The 23,898-nt window shown below is 39.0% G+C and overlaps 4 protein-coding genes and 2 long non-coding RNA genes across 12 annotated transcripts; 3 read left to right on the top strand and 3 right to left on the bottom strand.

The window, feature by feature from the left end:
• The first annotated feature begins 2,475 nt into the window (after positions 1–2,475).
• Positions 2,476–3,041, top strand: LOC125500166. The gene is made up of 2 exons (XR_007277377.1): positions 2,476–2,720; positions 2,881–3,041. It is a non-coding gene; the product is annotated as an uncharacterized LOC125500166 (long non-coding RNA).
• Positions 3,042–3,201: 160 nt separating this feature from the next.
• LOC105686313 (receptor-type tyrosine-protein phosphatase N2) lies at positions 3,202–16,443 on the bottom strand. 6 transcript variants are annotated; one of them, XM_048651703.1, is made up of 20 exons: positions 16,256–16,443; positions 14,433–16,163; positions 14,214–14,347; positions 12,584–12,682; positions 10,245–10,298; positions 10,064–10,124; positions 9,824–9,955; positions 9,557–9,677; positions 8,609–9,455; positions 8,333–8,524; positions 8,231–8,265; positions 7,978–8,112; positions 7,777–7,906; positions 7,631–7,698; positions 7,165–7,548; positions 6,873–7,094; positions 6,675–6,680; positions 5,791–6,155; positions 5,654–5,707; positions 3,202–5,510 (listed from the first exon to the last, which is right to left on the bottom strand). In XM_048651703.1, exons 4-20 carry the CDS (start codon positions 12,672–12,674, stop codon positions 5,234–5,236), a joined length of 3,174 nt encoding a protein of 1,057 aa, XP_048507660.1. In that variant the 5' UTR covers positions 12,675–12,682; positions 14,214–14,347; positions 14,433–16,163; positions 16,256–16,443; the 3' UTR covers positions 3,202–5,233. The 6 variants fall into 6 exon arrangements, with proteins under 6 accessions (XP_048507660.1, XP_048507659.1, XP_012256404.2 ...); XM_048651702.1 differs by lacking the exon at positions 14,214–14,347; XM_012400981.3 differs by lacking the exons at positions 14,214–14,347; positions 14,433–16,163; positions 16,256–16,443 and adding an exon at positions 14,128–14,203.
• Positions 7,403–12,237, top strand: LOC125500165. Its single transcript, XR_007277376.1, has 5 exons — positions 7,403–7,538; positions 7,617–7,717; positions 9,647–9,982; positions 10,072–10,311; positions 10,438–12,237. It is a non-coding gene; the product is annotated as an uncharacterized LOC125500165 (long non-coding RNA).
• Positions 16,444–16,764: 321 nt separating the features above from the next.
• On the bottom strand, positions 16,765–18,732 carry LOC105686318. The gene is made up of 2 exons (XM_020852712.2): positions 18,117–18,732; positions 16,765–17,898 (listed from the first exon to the last, which is right to left on the bottom strand). The coding sequence occupies exons 1-2, from the start codon at positions 18,169–18,171 to the stop codon at positions 17,141–17,143; spliced, it is 813 nt and encodes a 270-aa protein (XP_020708371.2). The 5' UTR covers positions 18,172–18,732; the 3' UTR covers positions 16,765–17,140.
• An 84-nt stretch (positions 18,733–18,816) lies between these two features.
• LOC105686319 (60S ribosomal protein L27) lies at positions 18,817–20,489 on the top strand. 2 transcript variants are annotated; one of them, XM_020852713.2, is made up of 4 exons: positions 18,817–18,928; positions 19,677–19,904; positions 20,175–20,311; positions 20,399–20,489. In XM_020852713.2, exons 2-4 carry the CDS (start codon positions 19,686–19,688, stop codon positions 20,445–20,447), a joined length of 405 nt encoding a protein of 134 aa, XP_020708372.1. In that variant the 5' UTR covers positions 18,817–18,928; positions 19,677–19,685; the 3' UTR covers positions 20,448–20,489. The 2 variants fall into 2 exon arrangements, with proteins under 2 accessions (XP_020708372.1, XP_012256423.1); XM_012401000.3 differs by having other exon boundaries at positions 18,896–18,986.
• A 357-nt stretch (positions 20,490–20,846) lies between these two features.
• On the bottom strand, positions 20,847–23,860 carry LOC105686317 (dynactin subunit 2). The gene is made up of 9 exons (XM_012400997.3): positions 23,411–23,860; positions 22,950–23,021; positions 22,730–22,869; positions 22,385–22,496; positions 22,016–22,167; positions 21,700–21,946; positions 21,456–21,632; positions 21,269–21,371; positions 20,847–21,180 (listed from the first exon to the last, which is right to left on the bottom strand). The coding sequence occupies exons 1-9, from the start codon at positions 23,444–23,446 to the stop codon at positions 21,002–21,004; spliced, it is 1,218 nt and encodes a 405-aa protein (XP_012256420.2). The 5' UTR covers positions 23,447–23,860; the 3' UTR covers positions 20,847–21,001.
• Between the last annotated feature and the right edge of the window lie 38 nt (positions 23,861–23,898).

Genomic DNA, 23,898 nt, shown 5'->3' on the forward strand with positions numbered 1-23,898 from the left:
CGAATGTTTTGGACACACATTGAACAAAGCCTTCGAGCAGTTCCAAAGTAAGTAGCGCACAAGTTCTAGGCATGGGCCATAACAATGCCAACTGTTGTTATTGTTGTAACCGTAATTTTTTACATTCAATCATTATCTGTGCTTTCCCGAGGAGGATGGGATTTCCATGGCAAACCATCTCGACCGAGCCAAAATATATCTATAACCGCTCTTTCCTCAAGTTTAGATTTCTTATCTCATTTCTTACAGAGGTGTAAAAATCATGTGCTAATTAAAATGATGTTTAATTGTTACCTTTAATTATTCATATCAGAACTTGTTTCTGAGAAAATTTGAGAAAATTTAATTCTTGCTTTTCTCAATAGAATCTGTTTTACTCCTTGCTTCATACTATGCCTGTGCAAAGTTATGTTGAAGTTCTGTTTGCACACTTACAGAACTTTGGCACGATTACAAGGAGTTACTCAAAAAATGTCAGGAACATGAGACTGCTTCCTCTCACATCGTTCATGACGTACAAAAAGTTACCGAAGTAACAATTGAGTGAGTTATGTCAACATGATGTAGAGCAACAATATGTCTTTGATAAGAGACACCTATGTTGCAGTTTGTAAGATTTCTATAATAGCTCCTAAATATTATTAAATCTTGCAGAAGCAAAAATGACAAACCAATCAGTGTCGAACTGACAAATGAACAATTTATTGTTTCTTCACCTGCAAAGAAAACAGTGGAGCCTGAATCTCTAGAAGTTCATCACAATTCCAATGAAAAAACTTTGGAACCAAGAGGCTACGATGAGCTTCAAATATTTTCACAAGATTTGTGGACTCAAGGACTGGAAGAAAGTTTCAACAACCCGAATGAGCCAATCCTTCAGAAAAACGAAAACATAGCCACCAAGAGATCGAAGAGCCCTGTTCTTGGATCAAAAAAAAAGTCTCGTGTGGCCTCTCGACTAGCTAGCTCTCCTAGTGTCAATGAAAATTCTGTGATCCTGTTAAACGAATCGATTGAAGAAACAGGGGAAAAAATTAACGATGTTTATACACCAAATACGTTATTAGATCTGGATGCAATTGTCACTCAGACAACTCCTACCCAATCTATAAATCGGCCTATATTACAAACACTTGCCTTAAACATACCTTCTACACCAAAAAATACTGGTAAATTATGCGTAAGTACGATACACAATGTAACTACAAACGTAGTCAGCAACAAGAAGAAACTAAAGCAGACCAAGCTATTCTTAAAAAAAAATAAAGTGACAGATCTAAGTGACTGCAATGATATCGTTATGAGCCGGGAACCTGACCGGGTAGTTGAAACCGAAAAATTGATAGCTAACAACTGTATGGATGATAGTTTTATACATGCTAGTCCGATTCACCAAAAGAACCCGTCCAAAATACGTAAAATAATGTCCAGAAAGAATAAAAGTGTTGATCTATTCAAAGAAAAATTACACAAAGATACTGAAATGGAAACGGATGATGTTGAAACTTCCGAAATAGATACAGATGCAACAATATTTGAACCAAAACTAACTTCGACACAATACGGTCACCATTTTTCTCTTATCAAGGCTCCACAGGTCGAACAGAAATTTAACACAAATAAGTCTTGTCCAAGACGATTATACAATCGCAAAGAAGAGGTTGAAGGAGTCACAGTTCCGGATGATGCTGATATCGAGATGAACGATGACACGATGTATGAGAAAAATACGATTCCAACCATTAACCATTCATCAAAAAATATAGACGTTGGAAACAGTTTGAAAAAGACCAACTTGTCTTTAAAAAAATCGGCCACAGTTCCTAAAAAATTCAAAAAAACACCTAAACATCTCATGAACACATATGATAAAGAAATGAACGCGATAAAAGAAGACGCATCGTTGGATAATTGCAAAGAGTTGAGAGAAAAAACTTTGACAAAGGAAAAACCAGGAGGAGCTAACTTTGATATGTGAGTCATCATAGACGATCCTGTCTTGTCAAATATTCCAACTTTGACGATTGTTAACAAGTTAGCTATTTTTTGGCCTTGCAGAGTACCAAGGAGGAGGGCGGCGAGTCCCTCTTACGTCTATAAGGGAGATCCCGTACGCAAACGCGATGAAAGAGCTCTACTAAAAGGATGGTCTTGTTTCGATTGTCAAAAGGTAGGAATATTTGATGAACTTATAAGGGTAATCAAACTCATAATTACGTCTAACACGTCTGACATTTTTACCAAATTGTCCTGGTCTGCTACAACAGCGATTTGCTTGGTGTTCGAAATCTTGTGTATTTCTTTTCGTTCAAGTTGGTGAACACAATTTCCTACAATGCCTTACTTCTCTTTGGGCAATTTTCTAGTACTATGACGGAATGAACCTTTCCAAAGACGAATTGCAGAAGCGTAAAGATCAATGTTCCCGACACCGATCCAAATTTAACAAAAACCAGCTCACTCAGCAAGGTAAGAACATAATAATAGATCATAAACTGATTACCATTTGAACCTTACGTCATAACATCCAAATTTTATTACGTGGGACAAAATTTATTCGAATATCAACATAAAAAATGTTGTTCCGACCAAGATTACTACCGACTTATTAAGTGAGGGCAGTATTTCGATCAATGATCATGGCTTCGTTGTTATCATATCTAACGAATACATTGTTCTTTTCTAACTGGCTAAGCTTACCATTACTAGGACTGCATAAGGTATGTATACTCATGTGTATACCACGCATGAAATACCTGACGTGATTCAAGTTTTAGACTCGCTTATCTATGTTTGATTCAAAAGTTTCTTTACGGTTTCAACAGAGGATTGATTACTTATTGATGTGTTGAAAGTTTAAGAATTACTCTCAATTCACAGGTTATTGGAATCCTGACTTCACAAGTTCGTGGCATTCGACTGTTTGGGAGGACGATTGAAGAGCCGTTGTAATCAAAGTACGTATTTTGAACATGTAAGTTTGAAGAGTTGAAATTACTCTGTGTACAGACGTCGTATCAATAAAAAGTAATATTTTTCTATTCAGATTTGTATATTTTACGCAATACTTTTTAAATATCGAAATATTGTTGGTTTTGAGTAACGTCTGAATTGTTGGAAAGATAAAAATTATATCGAGTTAATGATCAATAACAAGCAGATCACTGATAATGCACCAGGGAAATTATAAGTACGGTACAGTCCTTTGAACATAGATTGATTTATTCATTTACAACATATATTATTATATTCTCGAATAACATAGTATAGACTTTTATAACTATATTATTTATATAGATACATCATTCCTCATTTTACACAAAAATATAGAATCTATTCTGTAAGTTGTCGCTAAAAGAGGCTAATCAAATGCAACTTGTAGTCAAGCGAAGTTTGCAATTTGGTTTGAGGTACGTCATTGATATTGATCTGGACCTGTTTATTGGTTGACCTTTTTGAAAGCGTTGTTACAAGTTGAGTAACGAATGTATAACATATTTTGTAATAACTCATCCAAATTCGATGAGAAAATTATTCACATCCGGATAACTAGGCATTGAAACTAACAATAGATCATTAAACATTTGATAAAAAAATATAAGTAACGTTCCTAATTCCGATACTCAAATATAGCCACTGGCATCTGTTATCAAGCAATGAATGTTCTTTATTTTCAAGAACGTATTTTTAGATGTAAATATATTAATTCATTTTTCAAAATGCAAGAATTTTGTGTAAAAATAAAAACTGAATGAAATTCACGAGAGCTCGATGAAGGCAATCAGATCTCTTCTTTAGCGGGAAGATACAGTGAGAACTATTATTGATATTTAGTTTGATATACGTACAACATTGTTATAGATACTTAATAATTTATCAATAAATATATATTTCATCATATGAAACAACCAGTCAGAAATAATACCAATTATAATTCGATGACAAAGATTTCCTTAGCGAACAGTATGCGCAACATATAGTATCTCACTTTTAGCGCATTACTTTCATTTGGTCAAAAAATAAATGTACTGCGCCAACACCATCAAATCACGGGTTCCGACGAAACTAGTCGACCCCGTGGGAGGCTGGGGCCACGGGGCCCACATCGCAACATCCTCACCCGCGATGATCAGTTTCATGGATAATATCGTTTACCTTCACCAGGTCAATTTTCATTACTTTGCCACTTTGATTCTCACATGCAATGGTTTCCCCTTCATCTCTTGTTTGTATAATGTATATGTATATATATGTGTTTATATATACATATATATATATATATATATGTTTTTTGTATGTATATCATATTCCTGTATCATATATTAAAATATTATCAGTGATTTTAGTATACTTTCATATAATATTAGTACATTCAGTTATACGTATATTCTATCCCGTACATACTGCTACATTGACTTTTATTATCATATTTTAGATTCAGTAATCATGCCAAACAACCAGTATAAGCACTTTTTATATATATTGTTTTCCCATCGTATTCATCTAAAGTAAAGTATGCGATATTTTTGCGCAATTGGTATATGTATCTACCAATTTCAGACGCACAGAGAGAAATAATAATTTTCTACATCAAGCAGGGAAATACTTTGATGTCAGCATTCTTTCAGTTCTTATGCTTCCCTGATTCCGAGTTTTTTTTTTCATCGGATTTCTGATCTGAAGTGATTGAAAAAAATTTTAAGTCCCCAAAAACGATAAAATCTCACAACTCGGTTACTTAACATCTAGGCCGTGCGAAGTAGCTGCGATTTTCTCTATAAATGTACCGGTAAACCCTGGTTTGGAGAAACGGAATTTAGTTTTTTTTTTTACTGAAATCGATGCGGTGTTGATCACACAAATTAGAAAACAACACGCTTTTAGAACGTCGCTAACAATTTATGAATAAATTCTCTCTTTTCATTACGCACGTAGTTTCGGGTATCTTTCAAACTCTGATTACACTGAGCGAGCGCGGTGAGGCTGAAACAAAAATGACTGGACCACTCGATATTATCAGATAGATATAGACTCTTATGATTGGAACGTGATTGATATTGAACGGAGAATTGAATATATCTGGCTTTACATCGTTATAAATACCTAAAATATATTATCAGTGCGAGTATAACTCTGATCTATTATCGTACAGACAAATGTTCGTAGTAATATCCAAATGATAAACCATTTTTACTAGTATTTTTTAAGTTGAAATACATACTTATTTTTGTCTTTACTGTTCAGGTTTGGCCGGTGGAGAAGTTGTGCTTGTTGTCGCAGCTGGTGATTTTTCAGCAGGCGGAATAGGTAGTGCTTTCAAAATCGCGTGAACCTCTTCAGCAACGGCCATGAGAACGAACTCAAACTGTTGCTTCGTTGCCACCATTCCGGGTCGTTGATCGCGAATGTGTTCCAAAGTTGCAGCGATATCGATTTCCTTGGCACCTTTTGCCATGCGATTTAGAACCATATCGATCAAGCAATATGTCCCTGTGCGCCCAGCTCCGTCACTGAAAGAGATTTTTGAAAAACTTCATTCTTCTGTCCAACCGCGTTTCCATTGAACTCGCTGAATGTGCTTAGGTTTTACAAATCTGTTTAATATTTCCTTTGCAAACCGGTATGTCTGTCTAGGCCCCTGTACTTAGCTCACCTGCAATGTACCGCTATCGGGCAAGATCTTCCTCTGTATGATTTGTTCACTTTTCTGAAAGTGTAAAAAGAAATCGTCGCATCAATCCCTGAAGAAGATTACGTGATCGATATTCGGCAAATTTTGCAATTACAAACCTGCGGAATTCGAGTAAAGCTTTCGTTGAATGCGGTACACCATTTTCCGGCCAGGAAAGGAAATGGAACTGAGTTACGGTTCTCGTTTCGCCAGTTCGTAAATTCTTCAGATAAAATGAGCGCACGAGATAGTCGTCGCACCAAATATGCTCCGACACTAGATGCACTTCGTAGATATGATAGAGTTCGGAACCTTCCTCGGGCCAATAACGATGACACATGGCATGCCCTTCTTCTGTCAATCTGGTCAACATCACTATTACTACGCTTCCCTGCTCCCAAACCAACTGCCAAAAATCTGCCGCTGTCTGAGGGAGAGGTCCTTGCGTCGCGATATAAGCCGGATTCCGGGGATCGTGGTCAGTCTAAAAATTCAACATGTTATTACAATTAATAACAAATCCCTCCTTCCGACGAACAAAATTATTCGTTTGCCTTTAGCAGTTACACTGAAGCGATGAACTTGCAACAGCAAGCTTAGCCCATTCGACAAATAATTACAGATTACGTTCAGAAATAGCACATAAACCATGTAGTATTCTCGATGAAGCAATTGTCTTCAGATCTTTCATTCGAATCTCCAAGTTACAGACGTGGGTTTGAGAATTTTTTACAATTCTGATGTTCAATCACCAGTTTATACATTGTACTTCGTCTTCACAGCCATATCGAGAGTTTTCGAAAATAATTATAGAAACTAGAGATTGTACTTACCGCTTGTAATCAGATTTTTTGATAAACGAACAAAAAATACAGCGTACATGCATTTTACTTCGTAAAGCATTTACCGTCACCATGTAGATCAACTTGATACAACCCAAACATATTGAAAAAAAATTAGTTTTTTATGCATCGAACCCGGTATGCGACTTTGGCTCACTTACCGGTTTCTGAAAAGTCGGGGCGGCATCCAGGAAAATTAATGTCGTAGATATTTGGTCAGTAAATAATAAAAATGATAAATATGCTGATTCAACGTATCGAGTTGTAGGCATATCCCGAAAAGCTAATACTATTGTTAGTGCAGACAGACAGCTACGATGCTACACATTATAACGAAACGAAGGTCGAGTGTTACTAACGATTGTTGATGCGTTGATGTAGTCGGAACTGTTTATGTTGGCCAATTCGTTCAAAACAACTCTGGAGTGGTCGTAGGGAAGCGTCGCCCCTGGGCGGTTCTTCTTGATATTATCTTGACCCTCTGCAATCGCCGTTGATGACGGTTCTGCTTCGTAAGCGCACAACGCGGTCCATTCCTGATCCAAGCGATCCTTATTTTTCAGATGATCTTCCATGTACGACTGCGAAGTGGAGTCAATAATTATGAGAATACAGTATCGGAGAGGTCAGCGATCATCGTCTACGACATACCAGAACCATATGTCCAGTTGAGATGTCCATGTTAGAAAGCGCAGGTTCCTCGCTCCACGACGAGGTGCTGGAGCGACTCGAGGGTGAATTGTTGGATTCGCTCTCGCGTGATAAATTAACGATCCGAGGTGAATCCGGTTTTTCAGTCGGTTGCTTTGCCTGCATTCTCGCTCGACAGAGTTCCTGATAGTCTTTGGAAGCTTCCGGATCAGGAGTAGCGAGACCAGCGAGCTTTGATCTGGATTTGGCATGACGTCTTGCAATGAACAGAGTCACAGCGGCCGCAGCACCTGCGGCAATCAAACCCGCTGCCAGCAGTAAGTTGAAGGTACTGGTGCTCAACTCTGGCGCGGTTTCAATTTCTAAAATAGCAGGTAATTTTGCCTGCGCACAGAAATTACACCCGTTTATCGAGAGTCCGTGACAACTAACAGAGGATTAATCATCTACAGGGAATTCGTTTCACCTTGTCTCCGATACCAGCTCTCAGAACTTCAACATTGAGAGTGTCCTTTAGTTCACCGCGTATTCCGTCTGGAGGGCGAAATTTGAGGTATTAACATTCCCTGTATTCTTGACATTTATATTTTTACATTATGGTAGAATATTTACCAATTTTGTTCGCAACATCTGTCGCGTTGTATCCCTTGTTGTTGTCCGGCTTCACTTTGAACGTAACTTCGGCCCGTTCGACGCGTATATCGATCAATGTCTCTGGCTCGAGCCCAAGCAACCTGCCAACCTGGATTTGGGATGTTTGAATTAAGATCGAGCTTCGCAATTCCATACCGCCAATGACGATTGGGCACATACCTCGTTGATGATATGTTCACCTTCGCCCCACGTGTGGATTTGCCCTTTGAACTGTATGTACACGTGATCCATATCAACATTATTGTACGAATTCTTCAGCTCTTTCTTGACGAGAGGCAGATTCAGAGGCTCCTTCTAAAACGTTGACGGGTCATGCAAAGTTGTTATATTAGACACATCGCGATTACGATAAACGTATAGAGGGCATAAATTACCTACGTTCCTCATTATATTCATCATTTGAGATACTTGCCTCATGCTTCTCTTCTTCGTTGTCATCGAGGTTGACTGTAACCGAAATTCACGTACGTTATTGAAATTCGAATTCGATTATTTCAAAGTCGTTATTCCTTACCTGTATTTTGCGAGGGATGTGCTTTAAAGGCGTAACTGTTCGTTGAGAACGGTGGACCCGGTTTTTTAACATCCAATCTCTCACGCCTTTTGAAGCCCGCGAGTTCACGCCGCAACAGCAAAGCATCCAAATGATTGGCAAAACCATCGTCTCCGTCGTCGTCCTCGTTGAAAACCTTGTCTTCAGAGGTTGCTATGATAAAAAAAAAGGTTTGTTTTACACGAATATTCGCTTTTCTTTAATCATGGACCATCAAGGAAAAAAAGGAAAAAATACCTGGCTTCAAAATGTTGTGTTTCAAAGGATTAACCAGTCCACCTTCGGTGTACATCCCGCTTGGTCGTGAAGCCTTGTCACTCAAAGGTTTATTGGCGAGCTGTAGCTCTAAAATATCCTCCAAATCCTGCCGATCGATACCGAAGTTGTTATCTTCCCTTGCTGGAGAATATAGCTGAATTCCTGGATATCGGATCCTCGGACCAATCCACGAGCCGGTTTGCTGCTTGGGTAGCTCCAATCTCCCAAATTCATTGGGGTATTTGTACTTTTTGGAGAATTCGCGTTCATAATTTTCGTTCAGATCCTCGTCAACGGGCCCCCGATCTTTGAGATTAGGGATATTCTCGAGCAGCTGATCCGTTAAAAATTCCAGGGCATCGTCCGGTATTTGCTTTGCACTCTTAACTTGTCTTTCAAAGTGAACGCCATCGTCTTCAACCATATCACGATTCGTCGAATGAATGTAATTCCTCTGCAGGTTCGACTGTAAGTTCTGGCTGGGGTAATGGTCTACTCTGAAGAGATCATCTTCGAGGGAATTTAGGAGCAGAGATTTTTTATTCAACGTTCTCGCGGGATTGACAAAGTTGTTTTTCACGGGCAGATCGTTCAGCGAACCTTGCGATCCAAAATTTACCCATGCATTGTTTCTGGCATCGTCTCGTTGGTAATCATACTTTTTACTCTCCACCAAGCGGGGGATATTAGAGTAAGCCATATCTTCGTTGAAAAAACTTGGCATCTCCTTCTCCACTCCGGGTGGGTAATACAATTCATCTGCAAAATTTCCATGCGGGTCTTCTTCACTCGGTGTAAACTTCACTATTGCTATTTTTTGAGAATGCTAATAAAATGGGGGGGAGGGAAAAAAATTAAAAAAATTACCGTTAATCATTATTCATTTTCAGAAACTCTGTAAAACATATCTGTGCGTTTTTATCATACCACGTCGTTTCCTCCATCGATTCCAACATCATCGCTATTGTCGCCATCGTCATCATCGTCAACAAACTCATGCCTCTTTTTTTCTTTTAGCCGATGACAAAATTCATCGTTTTTCACAGTTCTGAAATCGACAATAACATTACGTGTAGATTACGATACTGGGATTATTCGACTTTAACTTTTCATTAATCCAACGTTTATTTCATATTGGCCAACTTTTGGTATACCAACATGTAATTTATAGGAAATGATTTTATCAATGAATACCTGAAGCGTAGAGCGTACAAGGACCTCTGAATTATGCATTGGGTGTACGGATGTGGCCACTTGTATCCTTCAATCGCCAATCTCTCCAGTTGCATCCGCAAAGGTTGCAACTGGTGTGGTCTGAGATCGTACCTTTAGAAGGAAAGTAGCCAATAAAAGGTAAACGTAAAACGGGCGTTTTTCGATTATACTAATTGTAAAACTATTTTAATAATTGGCGCTGATAATGATTCGACTTACTTGTATAGGTCATCATCTTCCACGTTACCGTATTTCTGCAAACAACGTCCGAACGCCAAATCTAAATGATAGAGAAACAGTGTCAATATTCCTGATGAACTTTTTCGTTTTATAACGAAGGAAACCTTCATCAATTCATATCTCTACAGAGCAAGAGATTGTAACAAAATTCAATACTCACCATTATAACAAAATTCGATATCCGGTTGGCAAAGATTTTCGCTGAATAAACAACCTGTAACACAAAGGTGACGAAAATTTGAAATGCTTATGCACCCAGAGGCACGATATCTGAAAAGAAAAAGTGTCCGTTCTGCCCTAAGCTGAGACAATAACGTCGCGTCTAATTGAAGCATGAAAATGAATTGTTCCAGGTGAAATCTGCCGGAAACCACAAAGAGGCTCTCTCAGGCGTTGTCGAATTTTAGGAAAGGCGCGTGGCTCGCGATGAAAGAAATATTGAATCCCGAAGAAGGGCACGTAAGGTTTGGGTTGGGATAGAAGTTAACGGGGGGTGGTGAATACGTGGGATGGAAGATAACAGAAACAGCCGGAGGAGGTGAGGCAGAGAGCAGCTCAATAACTACGCAATGGCCATGGGCGAACGAGAGACGTGGGCGTCGTTCGGATGGCTGACAATGAGCCCTTTTCAAAACTCTCCCCGCGATTACGCCCCCGCTGACGCTACAAACTTCGTTTCCTGTTAAACCTATATGTACACTGCCGATAAACCCCATATGATGACGATATTATGGGCACGCAGGTAGAATTTTTTAAATTCACGTCATATTAATCGGAGCATGCATATCAATCGCAACTGTTGCATTTCGTTGGATGATTTGAGATTTGGATTTTTTCTCAAATAATCGCTACTCCGTTATCATCGAGTCTAAATCGGCGTGGGGAAAACCCCCTCGCTACGCTTATCCGACACGTCAACGATAATAAAGAGACTACCGAACGACACGACGTGGATTAACCACAGCGACTATTGAAAACCGGAATCTGCTGGCCGAGCGAAATAAAAATACACGTCGGAATCTATACTGATATAAAATTCGTATCATTACGATCCAAGTGATCCAATAATGATTATCTGTGTCTTCCTATGCATGACATACGTGCCTCGTTATGGTAGGAATGGCCGTTGACCTCTGTGATATTCGCTCGCCACGTTAAAAAACGGAAAAAATAGAAAAGGAATCCTTCAAACATCCGTTGCTGAGCTAGCCTGCGACCTTGGAATTTTTTAATAAAAGCTGGAGTATAAAAAAATTGCACTCTCACTGCTCTTAATTACTCCACGTATACATACTGGACTCGATTGCTCCCCTTTAGTTAACACGGAAAAAAGAATTATAATTTCTTGTCGTAGGGGTGGGGACCGATGCAATCTCCATATTTTAACTGGGCCGAGTAATCCGAGAGTCCTTTAAGAAATTGCGAAACAAAATTGCTTTCGAAATCGTTGACGAATTTTAAAACTCGCTGCAGGGAACAATCCCTTTGGAAACCCCGAGGCGAACGCGCAAGAAAGAGAGTTGAATGAGCATTATTTTTTATTCCTTTTGATAGAGAAGTACTACCCGCAAGTTTCCCGTCAAAGGAAGAGCAGAGCAAAAGACATAATTTCTAGTAGATTTATGTATAGTTCATCTCGCGTAACCACGAAGTGGAGCTTAATACCGCGGTCTTGTCTTCTGACGATAAAAATATGTCCGACCGTTACTAGAGTACATGCTGAATTCAATCTTTTCTACGATCTCCTAGGGAAATAAGGAAAATAAGAAACAGCTGATCAAAGAGCTGAGTACCGTCGCGATATTGCTCGCGATAATGGAAGTTGAAATACAAATCAATTTTCCCCTTCCCAAGAACTGTTTCCGAGAGAACTTAGTTCTGATTAAGTATCTGGTAATCAACAGATTATCACTCGAAAACTGTCGAGTCTACGTTTTCCTCAGGGGATCGCGCGCACTATATCTTTATACGCGTAATTTATGGACGGCGGTGTCGAGATGGTCCCCAATTTTTGAAAAAAAATGGGTTATCAGAGTCCAAGTTTCTTTTCGAATAGTTGTAAAGTGCCTCTCAAAAGTTTTCAAAAAAGTTCTACTCGATAAGAGTAGAGTATCAGCCCCTTTTCCAATACCTGTGCAATGGGCGAAAAAGTAGGGAAGGAGGAGATTGATTTTACAAGAATTCGAATAAAAATCCTACTTGATAACTTTTTACCAAAGGTTTTTGAAACTTTTGAGATCGGTATGATGGAAAGCTCGTAATTTTAACGAAAAGAAACCTGCCGGACAAACAGCACCGTTTTAGTTTATTCATTAACTCGAATCTTCATTAAATTCTCTGTCTCCTAATCGAACAATGATTTGATGACGAAATGGTTTTATTATTGATTGCGCAATTGTTGTGCAGGCAGGCGAATCAGTGACCTGACGAGAAATTATATTCAATTTATGATATCCCTGGCTATGCCGGAGTCCCGAAGCTAAAGCGCATAATCCTTACCAACGTCACCGTCACTCAAAATGCCGTGAGAACACACGCAGAGCAGCAGCAGCAGCTCCAAGCCTCCGCGCCACCACTTTTTGCGGCCCATAGATGTTCCTGAAACAAAATTTCGGAGAAAAATCATCTCTGTCTTTCTATGTATTCCCAATTGATCTAGTTTCCGAAATCCTTGGGTCATTTAACGAGGATTTTCGTTTAAGAACAGCCAAAAAAGTACAATCTTCATGAAACGGGGAGGGATCAGACAAACTGAAACATCAGGGAAGGTCCAATTACAGTTCGACCCCCGTACTTTATCAATTAAAAACTTTTTCCCGAATACATGCATGAAAACCTCAAGTTTCCCAGTCTCTGAAGCGGGATAAAAGTCGGGTTTTTTTTGCCGGGAAAAAAAGAAAATTTCAACAAGAGAAAAAAATGAGAGAAGAAACTAGCTACAAGAGGAAAACTTCTGGAAAACATTTTCTCTATTATTTTCTCTTTTTACATGCTGCATGAGTTGTATGAAATACATGTATATGGAAACGGTTAAACTATTAGCCGATTTTACTCAACTCGAATGCATGGGAGTGTAAGGCGTAAAAAAAGGATGTGAACAGAATTGCCTAAAAATAAGAAAATATCTCGAGATTATTTCATTTCAACGTGATTTTGAGAATGCGACTTGATTTAGGCATATTCATCGATAAGCAACCGAATCAAGTTTAGTAGCGCATGCAACAATTATACCCACGTCGAAAGTATTTATCATACAAAAAGGACGATTAGATAATGTTCCATGTAATGGACAAGTTTCATCGATTATTATATTTTCGTTAAGTCTTATCCGTTGCTCGAGAAACCGTTGATTGAGAGTATTGAGAGTACACGCACTGGTCGTTTTCTACCCAGCGAATTTACACCTTTTATCGACGACACGTACACCCTATATAGCTGCGGATTTATGAAAATCCTTACGTCAACGCGTTCAGAAATGGCATCTAAAAAAGAAAACAGATTCGAAAAATTGTTTGCGACGAGGGTAGCTATCAGGGTTCCTTTCGGCTTAATTAGTTGGGGATTTCAGACTCAAAGAATCCGTCGACGCAACAAGAAATTTTAATTCCGCACCTCGGTTGGTTTTAATCTTAAATTCCAACGATCAACACAATCAAAGAACGTCATAGCCGGTCCGTGAGTTTATCACTTCGGCTTTCCACATTGATTAGATTTTCTCACGACAATTTCTGAAAGTGTTGACGTACCGCAGCGTTCGAAACTTAAATAAATTTTGGAGACACTTCAAGCTACCGATTGTATGTTTTTCGTCGATCGGTCAAGCCGCCTGGAAATGGTCGGACGTGATAGGGGCGTTCCGCTAATTTTATTCAGGATCAGAAGAAGGTTTATGATATCATTATTACGTGGGTACAATAAAATCGCGTGCAACTGAACTTCAACATTAACCCGAAGAACGGAGCCCCGCTGATTATGTGTACTTGAGTAACATTCCGAAAATCAATGAAATCGTTTCACCTGCCCGCGTGGGTGTTCGCATTTACCCGTTTGATTCAGGGGCGCAGAACGCAATGGCGCCTTATACGCCTGGTCCCGGTGAAGCATCAGGTTGCATACACATGCCTCTCACCTCCGAATCGGACCTCGTATCACATCTCCACCGTTCTTCCGAATCTCATCAATTTTTCACCGGGAAACCGGGCGAACTCTTCCCTCTTCCCTCGGAGTTACGCACGAGAAATGAACCGGTTTCAAAAATTTGCTCTTCTCAATTCGAAAAAACGAAAAGGATGAAGACAATCGCACTCGGCATCGTTCAATCGTCACACATGATTTGAAATCGACTTACCTGGGCGTGACGAGGTCCTCAGTGTCTCATTGTTGCATGGCCCCACGCGTTGCTGGACTAGTAGTTAGTACGTGGTGCTCTGACCATTTCTGAATGGTGGTCGTCTCCGTTCGCGCAACCCCAAGAAGAACCTTTTGCGTCGAATTTCAAATCGATCAGACGAGACACGCGCGCCTTGCGCGTTCCCCGATCGCCTACGTTCTCAGTCTTTATAAACGTTCTACACGCCGACAAAAACGACGAAAAGGACGACGATGACGTAGACGGCACTCGCGCTACCGACGATACGAGTTCAGGACCTCTGGCTGCACAAGAAATCGCGGCGAACGACCAAGTCGACCCGCGATAACGCGCTTGATGCAAATTAGAAGAATTACGCCGGGGCAACTCGAGTCGATGATTTGGCCGTGTAAATTATTTGTTGTACGTTATTTTACACTGGAAAATTATGTAACGTTGCACGACCAGGAGAAATGGAAATGATGTTGGATACTAGAATATATCCACGCCGCAGTTACTTCGGCTTGCGGTCGAGTTCTTCTTACCGCAGGATTCTCACGGCAAGATATCTGCAATATGGACATCAACTGGGCTCTACTCGGTGTAAAAATAATTTCATCCTCGACGCCTGCGCCGTTAATGTTATATGGTAAAGATAATGGCTAGCGTGCGCCATTCCGCAGGCCCTCCTGATTGATAACTCTCTGTATATTATTAAAGAGTCTCATCGGTGAGGTTTATGATTACCACGGCGGAGTTTCATACAAGCCTGAGAATCAGAATTAGCATAAGTGCGACCCGTTGGGCTATTCCATATGCAATTTCGCTTAAAATCATCATGCAGAAATCTACTGTACATGTGCATTTTATTTACGTATGCACGTAGCGTTGAGGATAACCGGCAATCGACACGATTCGCGCCTTACAGAATCAACCGATGAACCAATCTAACAAGGTCATAGGGTCAAAGAACCGCCACATCTGTGTACAAAATACCTACTAACTAGGGTGTCGCACTAAAAGATTGATGACTTCCTCCCTCCCCTCAGTTCTCCCTCAATTAAAATAAAAGAAGAGTAAAAAAAAATATCGAAGATGATAATTCGCTGCATCTGTAACTAGGACTTTGATACGTCCCTTTGATGTTCGTCGATACTTCGAACTGAGATAGAAAATATTTGTTTGTCCAGTGCACATTCGGGCGGGTCTTGAATTTTTTACCCGTATAAAATCGATGTGCCTGCAATAGCGTGAGAATTAAAATCATCGATTTATATTGCGACACCCTAACACATTTGTACTTATACACGGTGTGCTGATGTATACGTACAATAACAGACTATACGATTACGGAGTCCCACCCTTCGAAATCCAGAAATCGACCTCCACCTTATTACAGCATAGTGTCGCACGGCGGTCGACGTCGACGTGTGTTTGCGGGGGATATTGATTGCGAACACTTGTTGCAGAGGGAGGAGAAGAGCTTCTGCTCCCCTACTTTCGCCGGCTGCGCCTTCGTCTTTTCCTTTTTTTTTCCTCACCTCCTCTTTCATTCGTCGCTCGGGTCTCTTCAAGGTCTCACCCTCTTCATCCCGGCACCCTTATCACACCTATACGCGGTATACCCGCGTATTCTGACGCTCATTCGCAACATTTCCCAGCCTTTTTATATCCATTTATAAGCGTCGATTCACGTCACTCTGTACATGTAGACCGTGCGTACACCGATACCTGTAAATATGACCAAGTTTCATCTCTGTACATACATACGCAACTGCACGCCGCTTTGTTTTCACGCGTAAACACCCACGCGTTATACTCACCGTTTGTCGCTTTTCCCACCGACACGGTGTTCTCTTATCGTTGGCAAAAGTATAACTACCCATACGAACGTAATTCGCAATCGAAAAGGTAACGGGCTCAGCTGACGATAAGATTTCCTGGCGATTCGCTGAGCAGAACAACCAAGGGTCAATACTCCCCACTACAGTTGAGTGAAAATAATCGCTGGACCTCCATTAAGTCGACCGCAGATATAATTATACTGCAACTTAGATTTAGTAATCTGGGAAACTTGATTTTCTTTAAACTCAGCGAGGCGTGTACGGATTTCGATTCCCAAGCGTTCAAGTTGACGCTCTGAACTTTTCAAAGATTTCAAATATTCAGAGTAAAAAATGAATGAAAAGCAAACTCTGCTCTGCGCTATTGTTGAAGTTCCTCCTACGGAATCGTTCATACTGATGCACACCTTATACTTTCATATTTATATCGCTAGTCGCTAGTCGAAATATAGGACAAGTTTTAATCTCGAGAAAAAGTACACATGCAATGAGAGTTAAAAAAAAAATTTATTATTTCTGCTTTTAAGATAATTACGAGTTCACTCATGTGTATGCATTAAAGTGTACTGCATTGTTGAACTCCATTTTAAAGCAGATTTCGATGATAGATCTTGTATTCACGGTGCACTCACCTCAGGATCGTTTCGGAGTCTTGGAACTTCAAGTACATGAAAATGATCGCAGCTCATCATCAGAAATAGTTTCACATTTCAACAACATCGAAGTAACTTTATGAACGAAATTCTTTGCAGCGTTGAAAACATATTTTGCACACTATGCATAGCTATTGATCCACACGAGATGATGAGCAGCAAATGGGAGCAGAAGGTGATCTTTGTCACGTCTAATGTAAAACCACTATAATTACGTACACGATGTGTTCGTTGCAATATGCATTGTCGGATCCAAATGTTGTATATTGCCACCACTTTCAGAGTCTGCCGTATTGGACTGTTTGCTCAATATTGAGATCAGCCTTTCGGTTGAAGCATTTTGTTGTCTTAATAAGTCGGCTAACTTGTCAAACCTTTCCTTTTCTCTCTTTTCTCGTGCCTCTTCCCTTTCTCTCCTCTCAGTTTCTAGTTGCTGCATGATGGCAACAACATCTCCAAGAGTCACTTGAGTTACTTCTTCGATGACGTATTGTCCAGGATCAATTTGGATATGGACTTCTCCATCACCTTCCTCTTGCCCCTCCGTGTCCATTTCAGCTGGTAAAAATTCTTGTTTCGTTTTTTTAGATACAGGTTCTTCTTTCATCTCCTCTCGTTCTTCCTCTCCTTGTAAATTCACAATTCCCAACAGTTTACCTTCAGATTTCTCAAAAATTCCACTTAATTTCTCAAACCAAGCTGGTGTATGAGTAGTTTTTTTATTCAGCAGACTTATAAAGTGCTTCTTCAAGTTTAACCACTTCTGATATGCAATTTTGCATGGATTATCACCTAGTACAATTCCTTGAGCTGTAACCTTTGCCGCTATCTCTTCCCAGACAAGTCTCTTTTTGAAACCTGCATTAGTCAATTTGTAGATATATTCATCCGAACCAACTGTGTCCAAGAGAATGTCGATTGCATTTGGCTGTTCCCATACACTCGTGTACTTCTTCTGTGTCATGTATTCTGGAAATTAATACCAAAATTTTTAATGTCTAGATGCACAGGATCAAATTTTGGCAAAAATAGGTGAGCCATTAAATTGTTTGTTATTCTTCACTCGAGTGTAACAACATCAAATGAATAATAAGTAACCTGCAATGCAGTTGATTTGATTTTTCATTCGTAAATCTTAGTCATATCTATTCTATCATATAAGTATGAAAAATTGAATTGGTTATTACCATCCAAATCGTTCAATTCCCGGACGTCTGACAACTCGAGCGCGTTCTCACTCATTGGTTCAGAGTTCGCTAATTTTACACTTTCCGTGATTAATTAATGCGTATTATTTCCATATAGTTATCTCACGTGTGTATGTAATTAAATCACCAGCGTTCGTCGAATCGGCATTCAAGTTCGGCTTTTATGTTGTGCGTTGGCCGATCATCGTTTTTCGACAGGTTAGGACCACGAACCGGTTAGTTATCATGTGAATTATCACTGAGACATAAATATCTGTTTTCTTTCGAATGACTTTTACGTCATGAACGATTATTAGCTTCACCCCGGCATAATTCGACACACAAATTCAGCTTAAATTTCTCTTAGATTTGAATTAATGACTGGAGCAGATAATTACATTCAAATATTACTGCCACCATTACTTCATTCACTAAAGTTTGGGGAGAATTGATTGGGCAAAGCCAGAGGGTAAAACCGCGGCGAAGATTGTAGTTGACGAATCAAAATTCTCGAACATAATTTTTTGGTAAACCTACCCTCTTGGAACCTACCCTGCTTTTAAAATTGTTGGCCAGATGGAAAAACAGAATACCAGGCACAGCACAGTAATCACGATTCAATGAATTGATTCTACCTTTTCAAATTATAGTAATATACAACACGAGAGATGTTGGAAACGTATTCGAAAAATGTTTAACACTCGTCGCCGGAAGTGGGATCATGCTAGTTGTTCGAATCTCGCGTCGTGAGAGTGGACGTGAGAGAAGTTGGTAGCAGCGTTAGGTTCTTTTTTCCGGTTTGCGGATACTCCGTAAGTTGTGTTATTTGGTTATGACTAAAATAATCTGTGAACATCGGGGATTTCTAAAGTAATAAGAACTTGCTATAATGATCCTGTGAACCTTTACATTATTGTAAATTTTTTACGATCAAAATTTTATTGATTGTGCCTGTGTTTTCTTCAACAATTGTTAATCTCGGCAACATCTCCTTTGCCACATTCACGTTTGTTTATTTAAATGCCCATCCGCTCGAATTTCTTCCACACACATTTTGCCAAAAAACAATTAAAATATGTCAAAAACCAGTCATAATCATTCAAAGTTATTCACTGTTCGATTAACTACGGGTATTCCTCGTTCGATCGTATAGGTTATGTCATCAATCCCTTTATGTATACACCAGTTGGCTGTCAGCATGATCAATTACTTCTGATTATTTAGCAGACACAATACCCTTTTCTAACAAGCCATAAGCTCACGAACAGTTCCACTAATTTTTACCTAATTACCCTGGGTATTCGATGGGCAAACTATAACTTTGATTTGTTTAAGAGTTCCCACTTTTCCACATGTGTTAACATTTTGTTATGCCATTGCAAGTCTTGAAACTTTGAACAACAATTTGTATCATCACAATTGAAACAGATCATTCTCAATTTTGTATTCAGCATCGTTATGCCATTGTCTTGTTATAGTCATAATTTTCCTTTAGAGATGAACCCCATCTCTGTCAACAGTACTTTATTTTATAATAACATGCATTTTGTTTTTTTGTAGGAAACCAAGATGGTGAAGATTATGAAAGTAGGAAAGGTCGTACTGGTCCTTAGTGGCCGGTACGCCGGACGTAAAGCCATTGTCATGCGTAATTTTGACGATGGTACATCCGAAAAACAATACGGCCATGCTTGGGTTGCTGGCATCGACCGATACCCTCGCAAAGTACATAAGCGTATGGGCAAGGGAAAGCTCCACAAACGCTCCAAAATAAAGCCTTTTGTCAAGGTCAGTGAAATTTCACAAACATATAAAATTTTATCTGTGATGTTGATATTATAAGATGATAAAAACAGTTGGAATACTTTCTGTATTTACCAGAAGACATACTCAGTTATACTCACAAATAACTCTTAATAGATAGATACGTTCATGATCGATTTTACTTTGATGAAACTGATTCGATTTAGCAGATAATCCAATGAACATGACACTGTTTCAAAAAGCCCAGATTTTTTCTCCATTTATAGTTTGTTTTCCACAAATTATCTGTTACAGATGTTGAATTATAACCATTTGATGCCCACGAGATACACGGTTGATCTGGCATTAGACAAAGCACAGATCAAAGATCTCAAGGATCCCATGAAACGCAAGAAGGTGCGATTCCAGACTCGTGTAAAGTTTGAAGAGAGGTGAGTATTTTTTTTTTTTTCTTTATTCGACAGACCTTGATTTTGTTTTTGTCCCAATACTCAGTAGCTTATGTTCGTTTCTTGCAGGTACAAATCCGGCAAGAACAAGTGGTTTTTCCAGAAGTTGCGATTCTAAATGCTTTTATATATCGGGGTCAATAAAAACATGTAAAAATTATGAGTTGTATCTTGAACTTATCTTACCCATGTCACATGGAATGCAAAGTTATATGGTGTCAAACATTGTTCCTGTAACCGTAGGTTAATTTAAAAATTTTTTGGAACCGCAGGTGAAATTTGTGAAATCAACCCGGTCATCGAGTCAAGTTGTTGCAACAAAAATATGCTATCGAGAATTACGTTCAATGAGGTTCTTCTAGTCTCCAGTACGTGACACTGACTCATTGTAAGTAGAGTTTGAACATATCTTTTAGATGTAGACGACTCTTAATAATATACCTGATTATTGTACTGACTATCCACTGAAGGGACTAGAGGAAAATGATGCAGGGTTAGAGCAATATACTTCCACAGCTTTGATGAGTGTTAATAATTTATTGAACATAAAAAAGCGTGGCGATACTGAAAGTATTGAGAATTTTACAATGTTATACTCCTGTCCCTCTTCATAATTGAATCACTCAATTTATCAGATTGCAATAACTAAGCCCACATACATATACATAAACTTTACTTTTTGAGTTTTTGAACACGTTCGTCAATAGCTGTGATGTTATTTTTTATGGTTTCCAAGTTGAATGCAAAACTTTCTTGAACTCCTTTGAGGAGTGATTTATTGCTATCCAACCCTGCCGAAATTTGCCCTTGCAGTTCCTCCAAGAGTGCCAAAGATCTACCAAAGGCTGCGGCTGTAAAAAAATATTTTTCAATCTGACAGCATTAAAAATATCTGACCACTGGTCTGCAACTTTTTGATAGGTGATACTGCTGCCTCACCTTGTTGATGCACAGCGCTAAGAGCCAACATTCGATTCACAGTTTGAGGTAAAATTTGAGACATCGCTTCAGTCTTCTTGACAACTTCATGAATATCTGAAATCTGCAAATGCGTCCAATTGGCTAAACTGTTGCAAATTAATCAATGGAAAATCAGGTGATTCGCATAATTCGTAATTGACCATACCTTCTGCTCTTGCTCAGGAGTTATGGCAGATGTAGCTTTCTGTTGAGAAATGTTGTCCATCCTGTGTACTAAAGTTGCTAATCTACTTTCGATACCATCCAACTGACTGGCGTCCAGGAGAGCAGCTTTGGCTCCCAACTGCTGCACAGCCTCCACCAATCCCTGGCTTTTGATTGACTGTAAGGAATCGGAAAATGAAGGCAAATTTCTCACTCAATTCGGTGAAAAATTAATGAAACCTTACCTGAGTAAGTCTTCCAAGTTTTTCATTTCCTACACCGATAACGTTTTCCAAACGTCCCAGCCTTTGTTCTAGATGAGCGACTCTAGATGCTTCTTGCAATCTCGCTCTTTCCGGTTGATAGAGCATCTGGTACTGGAGTACTCCAGGTGGAGGATTATTTTCTTGTGGAGTTTTTTTGGTATCTGATATATTTTCTGCCTTATTGGCCCCGGCTTCTTTGAACAACTCAATTTGTGACACTAGTTTCCTGAAAGAAAAAGACTTTTTCAATGTATCCGTAAACTCTGGTCACACTTATAGCAAAGTCATGGCATACTTGAGCTGTGTCCCATGGTCAGATAGAGCCGTTACAAGGTCGGAACCAAGGCACTGTTCTAGTTTCAAATTATCTAATTGCTTTCCAGTCAGTTCCACTTGAGATATTAACTCTACGGCCGACTTCAAGTCTTTATTATCATTTGCTGTTTCCTGAAAATTTTCACTATTAATTTCAACAGCTAGTTGACAGCTAGATTAATAGGCAAACGTAAATATCCTGTCGTTGAAGAATTATTTTGCACTTCTTCATGTCTTCTTAGTTTTAATTGGATCGATAAAGTAAGCTTTGCATTGTGCGGTGATATCTGAATAATCAAATTTTTCTGTGTCAGGTTACTGGCAACTGTATCACGAATTATAGCATTACCTTGATCTGGTTTATTTCTTCATACAGTTCTTTTATTTCACATTGCAGCCGTTGAAATTTTTGTATGGGAGTTTCAGTTTCACCTTTGGCAGGTAATTCCCAATCTCCAGAACTGAAATATTTATTTCAACATGCAATGAACCACATCAATAGAGTTCTAGTGTTATAAGTAGAATACACAAGGACAGTGTCGAGCAATTGTGGTCACAGCCTCCAGTAAGTTAATTTTGTTCAGAATCATACAATGAATATTTATTCACTATCTATCATGGGACTGTAGAAGTTACAAAGCAACTAGATTATAGATAAACTGATGAACTTAAATCCAATAACTGTCAGACTTACATAGCATTATATCCAGTCCTTGGTTTACGAGACAATCGATCTGAAAAGTCTAAGCCCTTATTCTCGAGACGTTTTCCTTTGAATTTATTAAATGCTTCAGTGGCGCTAATGTGAAGTCTTTCAATAGAATCATTATCTTCCTGTAATTGAAGTAGATGAATTGGGGTTCAAATTCGTATAGGTCATGAGAATGAAATTAATGATGAAGATGAAATATTACCTCTGAATACTCTTGAAACTGGTCTGACTCAGGAAGATCATTTGTTTCATAGACATCCGGCTGATCATATGCCTGAAGTGTAATGAAATATTGCATGCTGAATTTGAAATACCATCAACTCTTATTCATAGGTTTTATTCATAGCTGATAGCATAGTCATATGACATATTTATGTATATGTCAATGTTCCAATTTGATAACAATTAACACTCTTGTTAACAATAGCTAGATTCTGTATGGATATTCATCAAGAAATCCACGCAATAAAGGGCATAACGTCTCAGGTTTTCAATCTGATTTAGAAATAGATTTCACCTTTCACGCTGTTTGGTAAAATGATGAATCTCAAAGACCAAAGATAAATCTAGTTCATGAACCATTCGCTTTGATGACTATAGATGGAAAATAATTTTCAATAAGACACAGCCTATTTCTCATTGCTATAAGCAAACCGTACTCACAATTCCAGGAAGATCGGCGTACTTGGGATCTGCCATTGTGAATTAATTGGAATACTGATCTACAAGTGTCAAATGACCTGATGATAAATTAACGGTATTTTACCAAAATTAAAATCGGAATATTAGGTTGACAGATCGTAGATAATAAATCCTTCAGAATTTGCAATTTTTTACCACGTTGTCAATTGTACACAGATAACCAACTCCAGAGTTAGAGTTGTCAAGACAGTATAGATAGATAGATACAACGTAATTAATCGATAAGTTTCTCGAATTTTGTATGAAGATTTTCTTGTGATTGGTCAGTTGCAAGTAGGTTACATGGTTTCAAATGGCTAACGCCGGTTCGACCAAGAAAATGGTTGTCGAGTTGGAACCATGTCGTTGACAGGTGGCGTTAGGTTGTCATGACGATGGCGAATATTTTGCACAGAGTTCGAACCGACCCTCAGTGCTCCATTCTTCTGGGCATAGTTCATAAAACTTTT

Source organism: Athalia rosae, chromosome 3 (genome assembly GCF_917208135.1).
Source record: "Athalia rosae chromosome 3, iyAthRosa1.1, whole genome shotgun sequence".
In the NCBI taxonomy this organism is placed as follows: domain Eukaryota; kingdom Metazoa; phylum Arthropoda; class Insecta; order Hymenoptera; family Athaliidae; genus Athalia; species Athalia rosae.